This window comes from Apiospora kogelbergensis (assembly GCF_038363985.1).
Source record: "Apiospora kogelbergensis strain CBS 113332 chromosome Unknown utg000008l_segment0_segment0, whole genome shotgun sequence".
NCBI lineage: Eukaryota > Fungi > Ascomycota > Sordariomycetes > Amphisphaeriales > Apiosporaceae > Apiospora > Apiospora kogelbergensis.
The window spans coordinates 3,026,876-3,045,269 of record NW_027117425.1 but is presented as its reverse complement, the minus strand read 5'-3'; the positions used below and the strand labels follow the sequence as shown (position 1 = coordinate 3,045,269).

The window sequence follows — 18,394 nt, the reverse complement described above, 5'->3', positions numbered from 1 at the left end:
CAAACCACCCAAGACCCGACCAATCCAGCCTGTCGACAATAAGAAGGACTTTTCGACCAAACAAGTCCGCCCTTCTCGAGCTCCATTGAGATCAGTCCGACCGACTAGCTGCGACCCAACTAGAAGCTGCTCCCACGAACCGATTTCGACCAGCCAGTGCTTCCGCCCCAAACCGCCACCATGGTTCTCACCCACACCACCAACCACACTTACACCCACCCTTTCCCGACCGTCACCCTCGCCTTCTTCCTCCGCTACTACTCCCCTCAGCTCAATCCCTTCTCCGCCCACGTGCTCTCCACCGACACCATCGAGTCCCACGTCGACCCCGAGACCGGGCGCCTCTACACCACGCGCATCCACCTGAAGAAGTCGCGCATGCCCTCGGCCATCATCAAGCTGCTGCCCACGAGCGTCACCGGCGGCGCCGGCGAGAAGTCGACCTACGTCCTGGAGAACAGCGTCGTCGACATCAGGGAGGGCTGGATGAAGACGGAGAGCCGCAACCTCAACTTCACCGGCGTGCTGAGCGTCACCGAGTCCCAGCACTACTCGGCCAACCCGCCCGAGCAGGCCGACCTCGCCTCGGCCCTCTCCGCCGCCGCCGCCCGCCCGCCCATGTCCTCCAACACCTGGGTCTCCACCACCTTCTCGTACCGTTCCACCCTCGGCAGCCGCAAGGCCGACAAGGCGGCCGCGGCCAACGAGGAGAACGCCCGGAAGCCGTTCGGCTGGATCTCGGGCTGGGGCGCCAAGCGCATCCAGAGCAGCATCGAAACCATCGCCTCGACCAAGACGGACGACCAGATGGTCAAGTCCCGCGACGGCATGAAGATGGTGCTCGAGCGCCTGCGATCCAACGGGGTCGTGGCCGTGCTCCGGGAGCTCAACCGCCGCGAGGGCAAGGGTGTCTTTGAGGCTTGAGTGGCCAGGCTTCTGCTTGTACAAACAAATGTCTTATTAACAGCTTCAATTTTTTTTTTCATTCAGCATGGCGTTAGCGGGGTGTATATCCATCACGACGAGCCTTTGGGCTCGTGCGGTTCCGGCTTGCGAGGAGGATGCAGGGATGGGGCGAGGTCGGCCCAAGAACGGAAAAAACACAGGATATCGGGAAAATTGTGACAACACGGCCGGGCCGGGCACTATAGGGGACGTTGGAGGCCAGAGTCAACCTTCATTAGTCTCCACTCTTGTACATTTTGTATAGCGCCTCTCCCTTTTGGCAGGCAAGCCGGGTCTGCGGACACGAATTATTGACTTACACGACCTCATCCTTCTTTGCTCCCGCTTTTGCTAGTGACTGGTTTGGAAGCTATCTGATATTGCCTTTCCGTGATATGCAATTGGATCTTCATGAAATCTTGACTTAATATCATGTATGTCCACTACTGCCAGCGTGTGGCTTGTGGGCAGATGACCATTAATCTCCACCTACCAAGCTGGCTTCCTCTAGGTACGCCATGTTACCAATATGGTCAACTTGGATGAAGTGCCGGTTTTCTTTCAGCTGCTACATGGGAAACAAGCAGTGGCATTGTTGGGGCAGTGGCGTGGCGGCGTCTGGGCAGCTACGGAATGTTTGGCCTGGCGCTCGTGAAGTCCCATCTCATTGACATACTACCCTTCGCCTCGTGCTTAGACAGGGGGAAGGGTGTCCCACCAGCATCTTTCTTCATTTTCTCAGAAGTTGTTGGCGATGGCGAATGTAGTGGAGAAGCCAGGCGCCTGAACGATCAGCCAGGGTACTGGCAGTAAGCCATGCTTGTACGCAAGATGGAAGATGAATCATCATACTGTAGCTTATGCATGCGCTGAAGCCGTCAAGGAAGCCAGCCTCTTGGATGTGGGACCTTATTCTGTGTTGGAAGTGTGGGCTTTGGACGTATGAACATGACGAGATAGGGGGCCGGTCACCCCGGACCATCTCATAGCCAGGCCTGATGCGAGTCCAGTAGGGCAGACGGGGAGGGCAGGTGCTCGTACGCCTACCTAACAAGCTACAGCAGCCAGGCCCTGTGATGGAAGTGTGGTTACCATGTATTGTCCCGTCCCCAACCGCACCGAGCCTCCCTCCCTCCATTGTTGACTTGACAACAATCAAAGCCTCCCTCCCTCCCTCAGGCATCAATCACCTACCTACCTACCAGCCTGTAAACCACCAATCCCCCCAGCTAAACCTCATAATGCCAACCAGCAAGTCAATCTCCCATCAGACGTTCCCGCCAGGAAGCTGGGCGAAATAGCTGAGCGGTAAAAGTAGTCGTCAGGAAAGGAGTGAAGTCATATTAAATCTCCGTCAGAATTTCCAGGAAGCATGGATTTCGAGTCTGTCTTGAGCCGTCTTCTTCTTTGGCTTTTTTCAACAACTTTTCTTTTTCAACGCGAATTCAACCACTTGCTTCACGAAACCGCTTCTCTCATGTGCATTCGTCTTTCCTCCTCGCATGTGTATTCTTCTTTTCGTTCTCATCTCAAATTCACGATCCAAACTCCCAAACCAATTGCTTCTTCCATGTTGACTGGTGACTGTTGAACTGGCAGTCCCCTGCTTTATCTGTACATCTACGTATTCACATCTCAGAACTCTCTTCATTATCTCTTCAAGCAACTCATTGCTCCCACTCCCCAAGTTTCATGTCAACAACGCTGTCGATATTATGAACAATATGTAATTCACAGGCGGACATGAGTTGACATCCTGAATCTGGATGCTTGTAGCTTCCCGTAGGACCAATAATGTGCCGGCAGCGTTAGATCCAGTTGTGTCTGTTTTGACCGCACCTGTGGCACGCGCTGCATCTGGCTCGTCCGCCTTCCGTAGCTTCCTTCCTGAGCTGGCACCAATTCCGTGCTCGGGAACATCTGATGGTACAAAGTTCCACCCACTCTAATTCAGGGGCTAAGCGTTATATGACAAATACATTGTGGATTCACGGCGTGACTTATTTTTACAGAAAATTATTCTCCTGTAGAGCACACCCCTATCTTAGAACCAACTAATCGTGGGAAGTAGAGAAAGACTGCGAGCATTGCCATGGCGGTGTACACAAAGTTGAATATTTGGCGAAATCATCTGACATCAAGCAAGCTTTTCAAGAGTACAAAAGTAGGAAGGATAACGACGATCATACTGACTTATTTTTGGTCATACTAATATTGCATACCAGCCAATGTAAATCAAGCTGAGAAAGATAACAGCTAGTATTCTGATGCATACTGTTCCTTTGAGGGTGGAAGACACTATTTGGATGACGTCCATCTTGAAGAAGGTCGTGTTCAGGATTTGAGTCACAGTATCTGGGGATTCCACATCAATTAAGATTATGTAAGTGTGAGTCTACATATATACCATTCCTGGCACTCCCAACCTGTGTATCCCTCCTTGGCCGATTACTTGCGGGGGCAGACCTTGTCGGCGGCCTGGTTCTTGCAGTCCCGCCCGCCGTGCTGCCAGCAATCGCTCTGGTAGTAGTTCATGGTGGAGGCGATGCTGTAGAAGCACTGGCCCCAGATATCCGGCGTGCGCGACTCGCACCCCGAGAGGCACCGCGGGCAGAACTCGTTGTAGCTGCCCATCTGGTCCTCGCAGACCGCGAGGATGGAGGTGGGCGTAGCCGAGGGCGCTGCCGTGCTGCTGGTGCTGCTGACGCTCGTGCTGCTGGGCGTCGGCGTCGCCGGGGGATGCCGAAGTTCTGCTCGATGCAGTACGAGTTGCCGACGGTGAGGTTGCAGCCCGCGGCCTGGCTTGGGTTCTGCGGCAGCTAGTTAGTTCAAAGTGCTTCTACCCCCGGCACCGCCCCCTCCCTTGACGAGTGCGGCGATACTTACGTAGGCGTTGAACTGCTCCAGCGTGATGCCCCACCAGGCGCTGATGCTGGCGCAGGTATCGTCGCTGGCGGCCACCTGCCAGTACGTGCAGTCCTGGATGGTGTCCGGCGCGGCCGTGCTGGGCGGGTCGACCTGGTACGCGGCGCCGAGGGCGGGCAGGAGGGCGAGACCGAAGGCAAGGGCGAACATGGCGGCGGCTGTGAGTGGATGGAGAGGAACTCTAAAGATGGCTCTTGACGAGATGGTTTCCTTGCCCCCTTCCTCCCAGCGAAGGATTCATCGTATTTATACTAGGATGCTCTCACCTCCACAAATCCGCATCGCTGCCTGCGCCGCTGCCTGCCTAGTGCAATCTCCCAAGTGGGGGCAACGGGGGACTTTCCGTCAGCAAATCTCGGCTCGAACTCTTCATGCATGGCGAAGGAGCGCCGCATTTCCCGATCGGGGTGTTCACATTGACGCCCAGGAGCCTCATGGGCTCTGATTGGTTTGCATGCCATGAACTCCTTTCCTCGTCTTGGCGTCCGAACGTTCCAGGCAGTAGAGAAGGAATGCAATGGCCCGAATGATGGCCCGACGGCGGAATATCAAGTCGTCCAGCCGCACTGCCATCTTGTTGATTGGGCGTCTGGTACAACCATCATTCGCATACCTATGTATATGGTGAGCAGAGGTACAAAATGTGTGAACGTGAGTGTTCATGGTTTGGTGGGAAAAACTACTACTCTAGCGCTAGTGCGCGGTAGTCCTTAGTACGGCGGCGCCGGCGGCACAGCGGGCGTTGGTGCGACATCACCGGCCCTCCTGAAAAGGCCACTTTGATGGTGATCCCTTGCCCTAACTGCGGACCTTGAGTGGCTTGACGTCAGGGCTTTAACTGTGATTATTTAGATATGAAGTAGGACTAGACCAACTTGGAAGGCTACGCCCAAAAGGCAAGCGGGAAAATATAGGGTCTGATATCAATGGGAGCAGACAAATTATCAACCGGCGTCATTTGCAATAGGCAGCATTTCTTCATATATTGATAATCTGCGTAGGGAAAGAAAATGAAGCGTCGATGGACGTGTTGGATATGACCATGACCGGAGTATCCGCCCATGACACGATGTTCTTGAGACTCTTTCCAATCATGGTTTCCATCAAGCCTCGAATAACATCAAGTAAAAGGCTAGAAGTGCTGGTGTTATAACCGAATCCTACGGCCTTTCAATAGCTAGTGTATTTGAGTAATTAGCAACTGTGAGGACAACCAGCGGTTGATGAGACAGTGTATGCAGGAAGTCTCATCGGCACTATCAACGGATTCCTCCCCACCATGGCAAATACGCGACGACGACGACGTCTACTTTCGGGCGCGCTTCCCCCCGGGCGACTGCGCCCTGAACCTGGGGACTCGTGACTCCCATACTCAGTAGTCGATTGGCCCTTGGTGGGCTTCAGGAGCTTTTCTTTAAGCTTTGGAACTGTTGTCATACGCTTATCTTCTGACCAATCGTCGTCCCTGGCCTAGTTGATACGCCCCTTTCTTATCCCCACTATACTTTGGCAGAATCAAGAAATGATGATATTACGGCAAATCGATTAATTGCTAAACATTGCATACAACACAAATCATAGCTCCCGTGTCACATGCCGCCAAACCGTCTCCATCAACCATATTGTCCGTCCTTCAGTCTTGTCATATAAAAAATCGACGTGAAACTCAATAGCTTCGTTCCCTTCACACCCAAAAGACACACCCCTCAAAACATTCACCATCACATCCTGCCCGTCATAGTACTCGTACATACGCCACATTCCTTACCCACAGCAGCTCATAATCCACATGGTCCCGTATAACCGCCGTCAATGTAACTATCTTGCTCAGCAAATCTCACGGAAAAGTTTGTGTTCTCCGTGATGTCCACCATGAAGACAGGGATAGTACGCATACAGTCGTAAAAGTAGCGGCTCTTTCTCACGCTAGCGTTGCAGTCTATGAAGAGCTTCTGGTAGAATTTGCGTAGCGATTTCTGCTGGGCGTACTCGCCGCTGTAGGCGATGCGGACTGCGCCGAATAGCTCGTCGAGCTGCTGGATGGTGAAGGGCCGGTAACCGGAACTACGACGCCCCGAAGCAATGACGCCTGCAAGGCGTGTAGCTTCGTCGAGGACTGCATCCCTCAGCGTCGGGAGCTTGAATGTGACGGACATGTTGAACAATGTCGCAAGGACGCGGTTATCTGAGATTTGCGCATGCTCGATCTCTGTGGCTAAGTCAGTAGGCAAACAAAGCAAACCCCAAAGCCGATAGAGCTAAGAGGAGATGTCCGTGACGTACCAGAAGTGTAAATGAACTTCAGAAGAGTGTGCAGAAGATCGCCGGAGAGTTCGTGGAGCCGGATGAGCATCTTGTCTTCCTCCTGCAAAGTTGAAGTTTGGTCAGCTAATTCTGTTGCAAGAAGAACGTTCGTTCGAAAGACGTTTCGTGATGGATGACATACTTGATTCTCCTCCGGAACCAAATTCTCCATGAACCACTGGCAGCGCGAAGCCAGGATACTTCGATGGAGACCCCAACGTCTGTCCTTGCAAATGATGACCGTGTCGAACATCATCCCAGTCTCGAAGAGGCTATTCTATGTCAGCAAACGAACAACACCGCTTATCTCATGCCCAGTCCTGGATACTTACCGCGAATCGCCCACAGTCTTGATATCGGTCTTCGATGCCATTTTGCTGATCATTCTCGATACACGATGGTGGTATTGTGGCAAAAGGTTTTGCTCGCCGGAAGATGGAGTGCTGCAGAGTTGATGATGCTGGAAAGCAGATATGCTAGGAATGCAGAAATGCTCGGATGCAGGAATACTCACAGGTAGAGATGATAGAAAGCAGAGATGGAGAGGAGCGAGGGAGAGCGAGGGGGAGCGAAGAGGAGATGACAGAAAGTAGAAAATATCAAGCAATGCCGGTGGTGGTTTTGGTTTGTCTGCGGTGGAAGTGCAGTAGGAAGTTGAGAAAGGTTTGTGAGTCCGCACACCCTTAGCTTGGTGAATATTGTGGTGTAGGTACGCGTGTTAGCTACAGCAACAAGTCGGTGATTGTGAAAGCTTGTAGATGCTTGTTTGTTTACCCCACGAGGACGTGTCTCGTGTTTTCAGTATTAGCGATGGTGCATATCAGGGCAACGCGGCAGGAAAGAAAGCCGCAGAGAGACGTGCCTGTGACACGCCCCCGCCTGGAGGAGGCTCACCGAGGCTTTGTGTATGGGCGGATGCCTAAGGAACTGAGTGAGTGAATAAGGTAGCACATACTGGATGTCATAGTCCCAAAAGTATATATCACCCGCTGTAACCCAAGAAGGATATCGGCTACAGATGCTACCTGATTTCTTGTTCTTATAGGCCGCCACAGAATTGTAGCGGATACGATGAAAATGAAATGGGATATGACGAGGAGATATCACAGGTCCAATATGAGAGACGAAGTACACGTACAACTTGAAAAGGGGTATAAGGTGCCAGGGAGCCGGCAACCGAAATGATCACAGCAGAGACCCAGTCTATTGCTAGTAAATCTTCAGCATTGTCATGCTTTACGGCTAGCTTAAGCCCTATATCATCTGATGTCAGTTCGGTATCACCTTCTAGGGCAAGCCTAGGTGCCATAATGTGAGTAGTAGAACTCATTTCTATTCATTTATACTATGTTCATCTTACCACAACTCGTGTCAGGTGATCTAGCTAGGCCAAGCCATCATACGTACCTTATCTCCCCAAGCTCCGGAAGGGACCAAGCGCCGCCGCCCCCTGGTAGTCCTCCCATGTTTGTTGGTTAATAGCCTGCCGGCGGTGCTCATCTTTGACCTCCTTTTCCTTGGACTTCAAGTCGCTCAAAGTCTTGTGAGCTTGGTCAAGTTGTGCCTTCAAGCGTTGGTACGCCGCATCGATAGTGGCCTGGTTAGCATCACGATCGACCTGGAGGACTTGGTAGGGATCAGAAGTCCCGGAACTCGTAGCCTGATTTTTGCTAGGCATGGTGATATATTGGTTGATATTTTGGGTGTTGGTGAGAAGCTGGTCAATGTTTGCAGGCATATTCCGCTGGAGTGCTATAGTATGGTACGGAACAAAAACAAAATCGACAGAGGTATTTCGTGCCCTATATATAACATGGAAATCCCAAACATATCGCTTCGATAATCAATGTGTTTGAGAACAGACGAGCTGAAACGAAAAATACTTATTAAACATCCCCTTTGACATTAATGATGTACGTATTTCTCATCCTAAAACAAAGAAAAGCAAGCCGATCAGTCAATGGCTTTGTTACAAACAATATGAATAACAAATACGGGCGTGATCTTTCTCTTACACTGGGCCTGTTTCTTAAGGTTAGCTCCTCCGGTGAGATCCTCCGGCGCCCAGATATCTGGAAATGTTTTGGGCTCCAGTGGACAAGAGGCCCTCAACCAAACCTGAACGTGACACGCAAACAACCGCTGCCCCTAACGTCCTATGGGTTGAAGCTTGTTGTTAACAGAACCAACTGGTTTCTATTTCACTTGGCTGGCATCATTTGAAATTGTCACACCTTTGTGAAACTACGAGTTTTCAAAATAGCTCATTATCACGTGTTGCATCAACTATTGAGTCCAGCAAAAGAAAAAGGAAAGGCCGGCCAGGATGATGTCTGCTGTCACGATCGGAATCTACCTACTCTGAGCCTATATGCATTCTCCAAGTCTCAGCAAAGCTCGTCCTTGACTTTGGTCATGACAAACGTGCCATACCACAACTTTCGGTTCCCTCCCCAGGTGCCCTTGAGCGTTGCCAGATCAGGACTCAGGCGCCCTTTATACAGCCAACCAGCAGATTCGTTCTGGTACAGCTTGACCCACCACACGAATCCCTTCGGGTCCACGAAGCCCTGGAACATGAAAGGTCCGTACAGATCCGAGTTGGATCCCGAGAATTGGAATCCATCTTTTCCAGCGCCGGAGGTACCCGAGACTTTCAATGTCGTTTCCTCGCGGGTCGAAGACCGCCATTCGAGATACTCGTAGTGGCCCGTCCAGTGACCCGTCAAAGCTCGGCGCACAGCCGAGGGAGAGGGACCGGAATCCATCCCGTGGGTGGCTTCCAGAATTGACGGCCGCCTCGTCAGCCGGTCGAACATGTCCTCCATATGCGCCGTAATGAAGGGCATAGCCACAGAGCCGTGGCGGACGGCGAGGTCGATGGGAGTCGAACCAATGTTGTCCTCCACGCTGACCCTGGCGCCCTGTGCAGTCAGGAAGTCGCAAGTTGCCCAGTGCTTCCCCGCCGCCGCGTGATGCAACGCCGTGCGTCCATTGGTATCCTTGGAGTTCATCAGTGCTGCACTTGCCGTCGCTCCGAGCGACGCAAGGTATCGCACCACCGCGTCGTAGCCCCGAAATGCGGCAATGCGCAGCGCCTCGCCGAGAGTCTCTTGATCCATACGGACCACCCCTTTGCAAGCCATAAACTCCTGCACAGGCCCCTCGCTATGGCCGCACTCGTAGACGAGAAGAGGCAACGCCTGTTCTGGTTCGTCGACCCTTGGGTCGGGTGTTTGGGAGCGGAAGCAGCCCCGTTCTACCAGCATCCTCGCCATCACTTCCTGTCCGGCCTCGACCGCGTGCTCGACCAGGGAAGATTGGCTGTGTTCGTTGATGCCTTGCGGGATCGCACCAAGATCCAAGAGGAGCCTGGCGGCATCGATGTATCTTCTCTCCACCGCGAGCAGTAGCGGCGTGACGAACCCCGAACACTTTTGCTCCTTGTCGACGCCCAAGTCACACAAGTGGCGAATGACGGCTAAGTTTGTGTTGGACACAGCATACGTCAGCGGCGGTATCTCGCCCTCTTCCGTCGTCAGGTCGGCCCCAGCGTCCAGAAGGGCACGCACCACTTCCAGGTTTCCCACGGCACAAGCAAGCCCGAGCACAGTCAACCCTTCCGAGTCTCGGCGGTTGACCTCGGCGCGCCGTGCTGGGTCCGGGTTGTGTAAGAGTGCATGTAGTACCGGCAGGACCTGGTACCTGACGGCGCCGTGGAGCAGCGTCCAACCGGAGAGCAGCGGGGCCGCGATGACATCCGCATCCAGGGTCTCGAGAACGACAAGGGCGGCTTCGAAGTGGCCGTCACGTAGTGCCGTTCTGTAGGCCTGCACGTGGCGCGAGTTACCCATATCGAACCCGATCTCGCCGCGCGCGAGCAGGAAGCGGAGCACGTCGGCGTGGCCGTAGCTGCAGGCGTACTCGACCGCGTTCTGCGTCACCACGGCCCCGTGGTCGAGCAGTGTGTGGACCATGGGCGAGTCCCCGCGCCGCGCCGCGTGGTCGAGCGCCGTGCGGCCGCGGCCGTCGCGATGCTGCACGTGTTCGCCGCCGCCCGCCTTTGCGAGGGCTCGCACGACCTCCAGGGTGCCTTGCGTCGCCGCCGCCATCAGCGCCGTGCCGAACTCGCCGCCGACCTGCCGGACCGGCGCGCCGCTGTGGATGAGGTACGCGACGACGTCCGTGTGGCCGCCGGCCGCCGCCGCTTGTAGGGGAAAGCCATACCGCCCCCCTACGCAGGCGGCGTCGAGCCCCTGTTCCAACAGCCACTTGACTACCTCCTTTAGGCCCAGGAGTGATGCATAGTATACAGGGTTTCTGACTTGCGTCTCTTTTGGACTTGAACTAGCCTCCTCATTCACATCCTCTTCCTCCTTTTCCTCCCTCTTCTGATCCTCGTCATCGGAAGCAGAAAGGGCTACGTCATTTGATTCGTCACTCGATGTGCTTGAAGTCCACTCTAATTCCCGCTCATCATCACTATATTCAGCATTTTCCTCGCTTGGGTACAGGGGGTCCCCGTCCATGGCCTCAGACAGCCTAGTCTCGAGAATGGGCGTCCAGACTTTCCAGCCATCGGTGGTGGGATCGAAGGCACGCTTGGTGTGCGACACAATCTCCTCCGCCGGCGCCGGTCGCTCATGAAAGCTGTGGAAATACCACGCCCATGCCGCGTAGTCCAGAAAGGGGAACAGGTGGGTGCTGCTCGGCACCTCCCGGAAGATCTCCAAGTTCAGGTACCGCAAGCAAACCTTGGATAGAGCAGCCTCCTCGACACTTCGGTTGGACAGCGACAGCCAATCGGCCCAGGGACCGTGGTCGGTCTGGCTCAGCAAGTACTCCCGCACGGATAAGTGCACAAAATGAATCGTCTGCTCGGCCAGCGGGGTCTCCTCGTGGCTGGATCGCAAACGCACCAGCGCGCCGCAGCTCTTCAGAACCGTTTCCTCAACGTAGTACTCGTCGACAAACCCGTCCTCCCACTCGTCCGGCAGGTCGTCGAAGGGGTACTCCTCGATGCCCGAGTCCGACACCACCAAGGCCTCGGCCAGCTGTTTCATCTGAAGCGGGTTCACGGCAAACAGCAGCCAGCGCAAGAGGGCGACAGCCTTTTGCCGCTCATGGGCTTCGAGCTTCGAGATGCGCTCCAACTCGCGCGCGTATGTCTCGCTGATGCGGGAGGGCATGTCGCGGATCTTTGTTTCGAGCTCCTTCTTGTTCATACCTCGCGATATTCCTTGTCCGAGCAGTTCGACCCATAGAAACATCCCGCCGCTCCTCTCGGCGGCTTGGGAGGCTAGGTGGCGCCTCAGAGCCTCTTTCTTCCTGGGAAGCTTTTGATCGACCATGTAGTGCGTAAACGCCTTCACGTCGGCCGTGGTGTCGTTCGCGGTGATCTCATACTCGAACCCTTCGACGTCCGCTTCGGCGTTCTTGCCCCCTTTGCTGAGCCACTCGCGTATGTCGGGAACGTCGCGGCTCACCACCAGCACTCGAGCCTTAGTAGAGGCCATATTCTGAACCAGATCGCGCAAGAAGAACTTGCGTGGGTCCCTATTGTGGTAGCCAATGCCGGAGTCTATGTCGGCACATTCATCGAATCCATCAACAACGAAAACAACCCCCGGAACAGCTGCACCGATGGCCGAGAAGAGCTGCCAGAGCTGCAGATGCGTGAGCTGCGCGGATTTCTTCCGCGTGCCAAAAGTAGCCTCCGCGATCCTTATGACTTCGTCGTCCTCGTCGAGCACCTGGGCCAGCCAAGATCGCAGTATAGCGTGGGGGTCTCGGGTCATGTCGGTGTCTGCCCCGCCGCAAAAGAAGTAGGCAACCGATCCATTGCCCTTCGACTTGAGATGCTTGATGATGGATGCCGACAACACCGTTTTCCCAAACCCCGGGGGCCCGTAAATCCATAACAAACGTCCCCGGTCACCACCCGCTCCCTCCCATTCCTTGAACTCCTGAGAGTCAAACACCCACTCACAAGTCCCTTCGTAGCGCAATTTCAGTGCCGCTTCCATCTTTCCCTGAGTATCGATTCCGTTGATCCAGGTCGATAGCTGGGCCCGCCGTTCTTCGTTGGTGGCCTTGGACGCCATGATGGATTGCTGGATGCGATTGGATAGGTCCACAAGCGTAGAACGGTGAGACTCATGGGAGACCAGTTCTACTCGTTTAAAGACATCCACTTCTAGGGTGTTGATCTTTAGCATGGGCTCCTCGACTACTGACTTAGCGGGTAAGAAGCCACTTTTAATCATCCTTTCTGTCCAACTCGGCGAATCAGCTATTCGTGTAGCACTTTGGTTTCGGTGTAAAGCTTACTAATTGTGCCCTGTTTGTAGTACACGAGCGCTTCTCCGAGAAAGCGCAGCACGGCGGTGTATAGTTTCAGCAATGCGGAGGCGAGCTGGGTGGTCAGGGCCGAAGTGCGGACCAGCATCTTTACCTCCACTTCGGCGTACAAGGCGATGGTACCGGATACCCTCTCCACAGCCTCGGACAAGCTCGCGAACGTTTCGAAGTCATTAATTGGGATCTGGAGAGCATCAGTCAGCCTTTCCGCTCATCCAGTGAAGGAGTTGAGGGGACAGCGGGTAGACGCACTTGAATAAGGAACGTTACCGCGGCCCAGGGAATGGCAGCATAGCCAGGTTCGTGCTCTACTACTAGGTCGCCTAGAGCTTTGTAGTGGTTCAGGTGTGTGCAGATATCTTTCAGCACATTGCGCAGCTTGACCTCTCGCCCATCCTTTCTCTTGAAGAGCACCCACTGTTTCTCTACGCAATCTGCCTGCTTGCGGTCGATGGCTTTGATAATGGAGGCTGGACCCGTAGTCGAATCGAATTTAGTTAGGTTACCGAGTGACTTCCGCTCGTCGATACTGAGCTTATCAAGCGCTGTCTGCCACAGGCTTGGGGATTTCTTTCTTGCCGTCAGCTCTGGTTCGCTAGACTAGGAGCGTAGGGGTTAAGTGGTGGCCTCTACCTACTTCCGTGGGGCCTGCGACATCGGCATCACTATTATCATCGCAGAACATCTTCGAGAGCCAAGTCTCGTTCTCTCGACTCTCGTGGAATCGCTACGGTGCCTGGCGTCAAATGTGGTGCCTGGGGTGACAAAGGTTGCAGTTGATGTGTACAAAGAAGTTGTTCAAAGTAGGTTTGTCGAGTGATAGAAAGATTTCCAACAAGGCCCCGCGACTAAATGCGGGTTTCATGAGCCTTTTGTTGTGGTCGGCCACCCCAGTATGATTGGAATGGAAAGAGTGTGGAGTGAGCTTCACGGAGTCGGACTGTTCCCCGGATGATCTACAGCAATGATAATAATAAGCAGATGCTGGCAGTGAGTGGGTCAACAGGGTTGGCGAGTGAGAGACTCCACGAAAGAGATGCATGTGTTGGTTTTGAATGGCGTCAATCACCGGACTGCTGATAGGCCTATTGCAGGGTTTAGCTTGGCAAGGGTGAGAAAGAACATAATCCAACGTCGCAGCAAGCATGCCTGGGATATCCTCGACGAGTATGCGGCCGCAAACGAAGAACAATATTAGCCTTTTGATAGGCGTACAGCTCGCGCAGCTTGGGCAGGTCACACACCTTCCCAAGCTGCATTGCTATGTAGACACATTAGTGCTTACGATCTGCATTCAATATTGCATTCACCAGCCAGCCTGATGGAAAACGAAATAGCCGGGACAAGAGACAGAAATGAGGGGAAAAGACACTTTGCTTCTGTGCAGAACACTGTCACGCTGGGAAGAGCTACAGTAAGGGGCTATTCTTTTTAGTGCAACACCTGTTCGGCCTCCACGCTGTGAGAACCAGCATCGCTACGTATTGAACAACTTTGTCAGACCAGGTGAGCTGAGATGAAATCCACCTATTCAACAACCGCTTTAATATGAGGGGGGTACGCCTCTCATCCTGTACAAAGGCAATCAAACTGATAAGTCAATGGCTTTCTTACACGGCGATCGCCTTGACATTTGGCTTGACGCCTCTTCGCGCGGACGGTCGTTTTCTTGTGGCTCTGGGTTGTGGTTTTTGAAGCACTTATTGAAAATTCTCAACTCTATACTGGCCAGGCAAAATGCAATTCCCAAGCTGTGATGACACTTTAATGTCAAGGAGAATTGCAGTCAGATAGAACTCGAATAGCTACCGGGAGCATATACGCGCCAAATGTGGCTTGCTTTGACCATGTGTTTGATTCTACATGCTTGCTAGAGCAAAACGACCTTTCGGACCTTTAGTTCTAAGGCTGCTTAGAAGTTGCATATAATAGAAACCCCCTGAGACGATTTCCGTAGCAGAACATCTCCGGCTACTTCTTCTCCGGCTTCCAGGTTGCCTCGACTTCCACGGAGTAGCGACCGAGCTCCTCCCAGCCCAGCTTGCTCCACGTCTCTGGGTTCCGCGACGCATCCTCGAAATGCTTCAGCGCCAACACGGCCTGCGAGGCCCAGCGTTCCGGGCTCACGCGCCCCACCCCGGTGGCCAAGGGCGTCATGAGCACGCTGCGAATCTCCTCCTCCTCCTCCCCGCCCTCGCGGACCGCGCGGTTGTGGTTGTCGACGGCGCACAGCAGGGCCCAGACGCACTCGTAGACGACCTCGCGGTTCCACTCGGCGTCCGAGGGCAGGCGCATGGTGGGGCACAGGGCGACGCGGCGGGCGCCCCAGGGGTTGCGGGAGCGGCAGCGGCCCGCGAAGTCGCGCGGGATGGCGACCAGGGTGCAGGTGCCGGGGGCGGCGAAGCCGCGACACGTGCGGTACAGCTCGGTCTGGACGGCGCGGGTCAGGGCGGCGTAGTCGTCGGCCGGCGACAGGGCGCGCGAGATGGCGTCGTCGAAGGCGCCGTCCATCATGCCGTAGGAATTGGCCGGCGACACGATGGTGTCGAACTGGACCGACGCCGGCAGCTGCGACAGGGCATAGTCGTGGACGGCGATGGAGATGGTGTCGGGCAGCTTGTGGCGTTGGCGGGCTTCCTCGAAGGCTGTGACGTACTTCTCCTGCATGCACAGGAGCTGGATGTGGGGGATGTGGGGGTTGGTGTTCGTGTTGGAGGACGTCATGTTTCCCATCTAGTTATATACTCAAAAAGGGATTGGTGAAGTTGGTCAAGTAAATGAGAGAAACTTTCCCAATGCCAATTGACCGGATACAAGGAGATACAATGATCATCCTGCTGCCTGTGGTGCACTAGAAAGGTGGCAGCTGACGGCACTAAACTCGGGGCGCAGCTGCGACGGCGACGATTTCCCCACCTACAATGTTTATTTCAACCAACTGCCAGTAGACCTTTGCACAATCTCCTGGAATAATTTATTTATTTTCCTTCTTCGCCCTGCCTATCGCCTTAGTCATACTTCTCTGCACACGACTTAGTAAGGGAAAGCCAGATATAGGAGCATGGCGCGAGATGCTAGGCCGTTCATTGGCACACAATGGAAGAAGTAAGCAATAGACCATGCAGTGCCCCTGTCAATCCAGAGTAGCCTTTCAGCCGTTCAGATGTATTATGTTACTTTGAAAGTGCAGAAAAGAGATGCGACGAGGCTATAAATGCCCCCATGCTCCTCTCTGTCCACAATTCAGAATTAGGGAAACAGGCCCATCCACATTGCCATTGAGAAAGCCATTGTGCGAATCCAAATCATGCTGCTCTCTAAGCTCATCTCCGTCTCCGTGGTACTGCCGCTTGCACTGGCCGTCAATGTCGATTACACTAAGCTTCATACAAAGCAAGGCGACAAGCTCCCCGACTTCAGCTTCTGCGGCTACCATGCGTCTAACGACCCTCTGCCCACCGCTAACCGCGCCGCAACGTCTTCGCTCAGCGCCGCGAGCGGGGACCAGACCAAGCGGATCCAGGACGCCCTGGACAAGATCTCGTCCTCGGGCGGCGGCGTGTTGCATCTCAAGGCGGGCGAGTACCAGCTCGCGTCCGGCGTGACCATTCCACCCAGAACGAGCCTGCGCGGGGACGGCCCGGGCAAGACCAAGATCCAGCTCAAAGATGGCACCAAAGTCGCCTTCACCATGGGTATCAAGGTCAAAGACCCTAAGGTCGAGGCCCCGGTGGACATCACCGACAGCTATGTCCCTGTGGGCTCGAACAAAGTCACGGTGAAGAGCGCTTCCGGCTTGAAAGTCGGACAGTCGGTGTACGTCCAGAGAGCCGTGACGCAAAAGTGGGTGAACGCGAACGGGATGGGAAACCTGGGCAAAGACAAACACTGGCTTACCGTACGTCACGCAACCCAACCACGAGAAGCCGAAAGGGCACTGACCGTAGGATAGCCCCAAGACACCGTCTTCCAGCCGCGCAAGATCCAAGCCATATCGTCCCAAACCGTGACCCTGGACGTGCCCCTGACGGACCAGCTGGACGCCCGCTACATGCAGCCCCAGCTGGCGCCCTACACGCCCCCCGCGGCCCCGACCGAGATGGGCCTCGAGGCGCTGAGCATCGCCCTCCGCCCGAGCTGCTCCGGCCACGCCATCGGCCGCGAGGGCGACGCCAAGTGCTTCGGCGGGGCAGCCCTGGCCGTGCTCGCGTGGACGACGGACAGCTACGCGCGCGACGTGGCCGTCACGGGCTACAACAACGCCGTCAACGTGGCCGCGAACGCGTCGCGCCTCACGCTGCAGCGCCTCGTCATCACCCGCGACGGCAGGACCGACGGCAGCCACGGCTACGCGGCCGACATCGGCGTCTCGGGCTCCCAGGTCCTCGTCGTCGACAGCGCCACCCGCGTCTCGGACGACAAGGTCGATATGAAAGCGTTTCCCGTTGTTACGCAGGGCCTCACGGCGGGTCCTAACTGTGTGGTGCGCTACGCGGCACCGCAGCCCAATATGCAGATTCAAGTAGGCAACTCCCCATCCCCAAGCTGATATTGGTCTTAGTCGTCATTTACTAACGATTATCCTTCTAACAGCCCCATGCTCACTGGGCACACGGATTTCTGGTGGATAACTCCACTACCACGACCGACTTGATCAACCGGGGAGATCATGGCAGCGGGCACGGCTGGGCCATCAACAGCGGTGTGGCCTGGAACGTCGACGCCGACTACGAGATACAAAGCCCGCCGCTGGGAACGAATTGGTGCGTCGGCTGTCGCGGTGGGACCAAGGGGAAGGCGAATAACGGCACAATGGTTGCAGAGGGAGAGGTAGTCACCCCTGCCAGTTTGTTTGAGGCTCAGCTGGCCGCCCGCAAGAGGTCGTAACTTAAGTCGATGGTTACGAGAGCGACTGGGGGAGGGGGACATGGAGGGGAATTACGGTTGTCACTTGGATGGGCGGACGGGAAGTGAGCATCTAGACAGGCTGTTGTATTGTGGTTCTATGCAGAGGGCTCTAGTCTCGTCTGCATGAAAGCATATAAGCATGAACGGCAGCATGGGAATGGAGTCATCCACCCTCCATTTTGCCAGCTTATATCATATCCACCTTCCAACGAAATTGTGACCATAACCGTGGTTTGACTTCTGGCTTTAGTAGTCGTCTCCATCCATGAGCAGCGCATGCGCCCTATACATTTGAGGAATGCCTCTGCTTCTCTATCGGCAACGGTTGCTAAAGCCGCCGTCAGCCATCTGCATTCGCCCTGCACTTATGTGGATATCGCCAACTCGCGATGCAGCTTTCGTAAATGCGCGGGTCTCACTCATAGCAAGTCGTATTTGTCAGCGACGCAAAGGCAAGAACTCGATCACAAATCAGGCATTACTCTTGCCGCATAGATATTCGATAGTGTGGATGTTGAGGATATATCAATAGACGTAGAACACTGAGCTGTAGAGCGATGGACGATGGGATGATCACGGAGCACATCGTGAAGCGAAAGGGGGAATGGATGATTGGACCTTAATTTTGTGACTCTAGCTTATTCGCTATTGTCACACAGCTAGGCACCAAACAGAGAGAAAACAAAGAAAGAATAAATAAAATGGAATGTCACTACCTCGAACCCATCGCGGGGTTCAATCGTGTTATCACACATGTTCCGCGTAGAACGACTCATCATCGTAATGTCGATCCGAACAGCTTGGTGGATGAAGCGCCAGCCGCGGCCAGAGCAGCGTCCTCAAGTGCCAACGGCCAGACGCAATGGAACACATGGGCCATATCATCTCCCGGACCTCTGGCCTTGAATTTCAGGTCCCGGAAGCAAACCTCGCTACTACGCACGCAGGTGAG

General features: G+C 54.6%; 7 protein-coding genes across 7 annotated transcripts; 1 reads left to right on the top strand and 6 right to left on the bottom strand.

The window, feature by feature from the left end:
* Positions 1-180: 180 nt before the first annotated feature.
* Positions 181-924, top strand: PG998_012945 (uncharacterized protein; the record flags this gene model as incomplete). Its single annotated transcript, XM_066879761.1, has 1 exon — positions 181-924. One exon carries the CDS (start codon positions 181-183, stop codon positions 922-924), a length of 744 nt encoding a protein of 247 aa, XP_066726145.1.
* A 2,469-nt stretch (positions 925-3,393) lies between these two features.
* On the bottom strand, positions 3,394-4,020 carry PG998_012944 (uncharacterized protein; the record flags this gene model as incomplete). The annotated part of the gene is made up of 2 exons (XM_066879760.1): positions 3,394-3,747; positions 3,832-4,020. 2 exons carry the CDS (start codon positions 4,018-4,020, stop codon positions 3,394-3,396), a joined length of 543 nt encoding a protein of 180 aa, XP_066726144.1.
* Positions 4,021-5,648: 1,628 nt separating this feature from the next.
* PG998_012943 (Kelch-like protein 40a) lies at positions 5,649-6,547 on the bottom strand (the record flags this gene model as incomplete). The annotated part of the gene is made up of 4 exons (XM_066879759.1): positions 5,649-6,079; positions 6,154-6,235; positions 6,317-6,446; positions 6,507-6,547. The coding sequence occupies 4 exons, from the start codon at positions 6,545-6,547 to the stop codon at positions 5,649-5,651; spliced, it is 684 nt and encodes a 227-aa protein (XP_066726143.1).
* A 1,035-nt stretch (positions 6,548-7,582) lies between these two features.
* On the bottom strand, positions 7,583-7,852 carry PG998_012942 (uncharacterized protein; the record flags this gene model as incomplete). Its single annotated transcript, XM_066879758.1, has 1 exon — positions 7,583-7,852. The coding sequence occupies one exon, from the start codon at positions 7,850-7,852 to the stop codon at positions 7,583-7,585; it is 270 nt and encodes an 89-aa protein (XP_066726142.1).
* A 709-nt stretch (positions 7,853-8,561) lies between these two features.
* PG998_012941 (uncharacterized protein) lies at positions 8,562-12,278 on the bottom strand (the record flags this gene model as incomplete). The annotated part of the gene is made up of 1 exon (XM_066879757.1): positions 8,562-12,278. One exon carries the CDS (start codon positions 12,276-12,278, stop codon positions 8,562-8,564), a length of 3,717 nt encoding a protein of 1,238 aa, XP_066726141.1.
* A 2,227-nt stretch (positions 12,279-14,505) lies between these two features.
* Positions 14,506-15,258, bottom strand: PG998_012940 (uncharacterized protein; the record flags this gene model as incomplete). The annotated part of the gene is made up of 1 exon (XM_066879756.1): positions 14,506-15,258. The coding sequence occupies one exon, from the start codon at positions 15,256-15,258 to the stop codon at positions 14,506-14,508; it is 753 nt and encodes a 250-aa protein (XP_066726140.1).
* Positions 15,259-15,742: 484 nt separating this feature from the next.
* On the bottom strand, positions 15,743-17,463 carry PG998_012939 (uncharacterized protein; the record flags this gene model as incomplete). Its single annotated transcript, XM_066879755.1, has 2 exons — positions 15,743-17,006; positions 17,126-17,463. 2 exons carry the CDS (start codon positions 17,461-17,463, stop codon positions 15,743-15,745), a joined length of 1,602 nt encoding a protein of 533 aa, XP_066726139.1.
* Between the last annotated feature and the right edge of the window lie 931 nt (positions 17,464-18,394).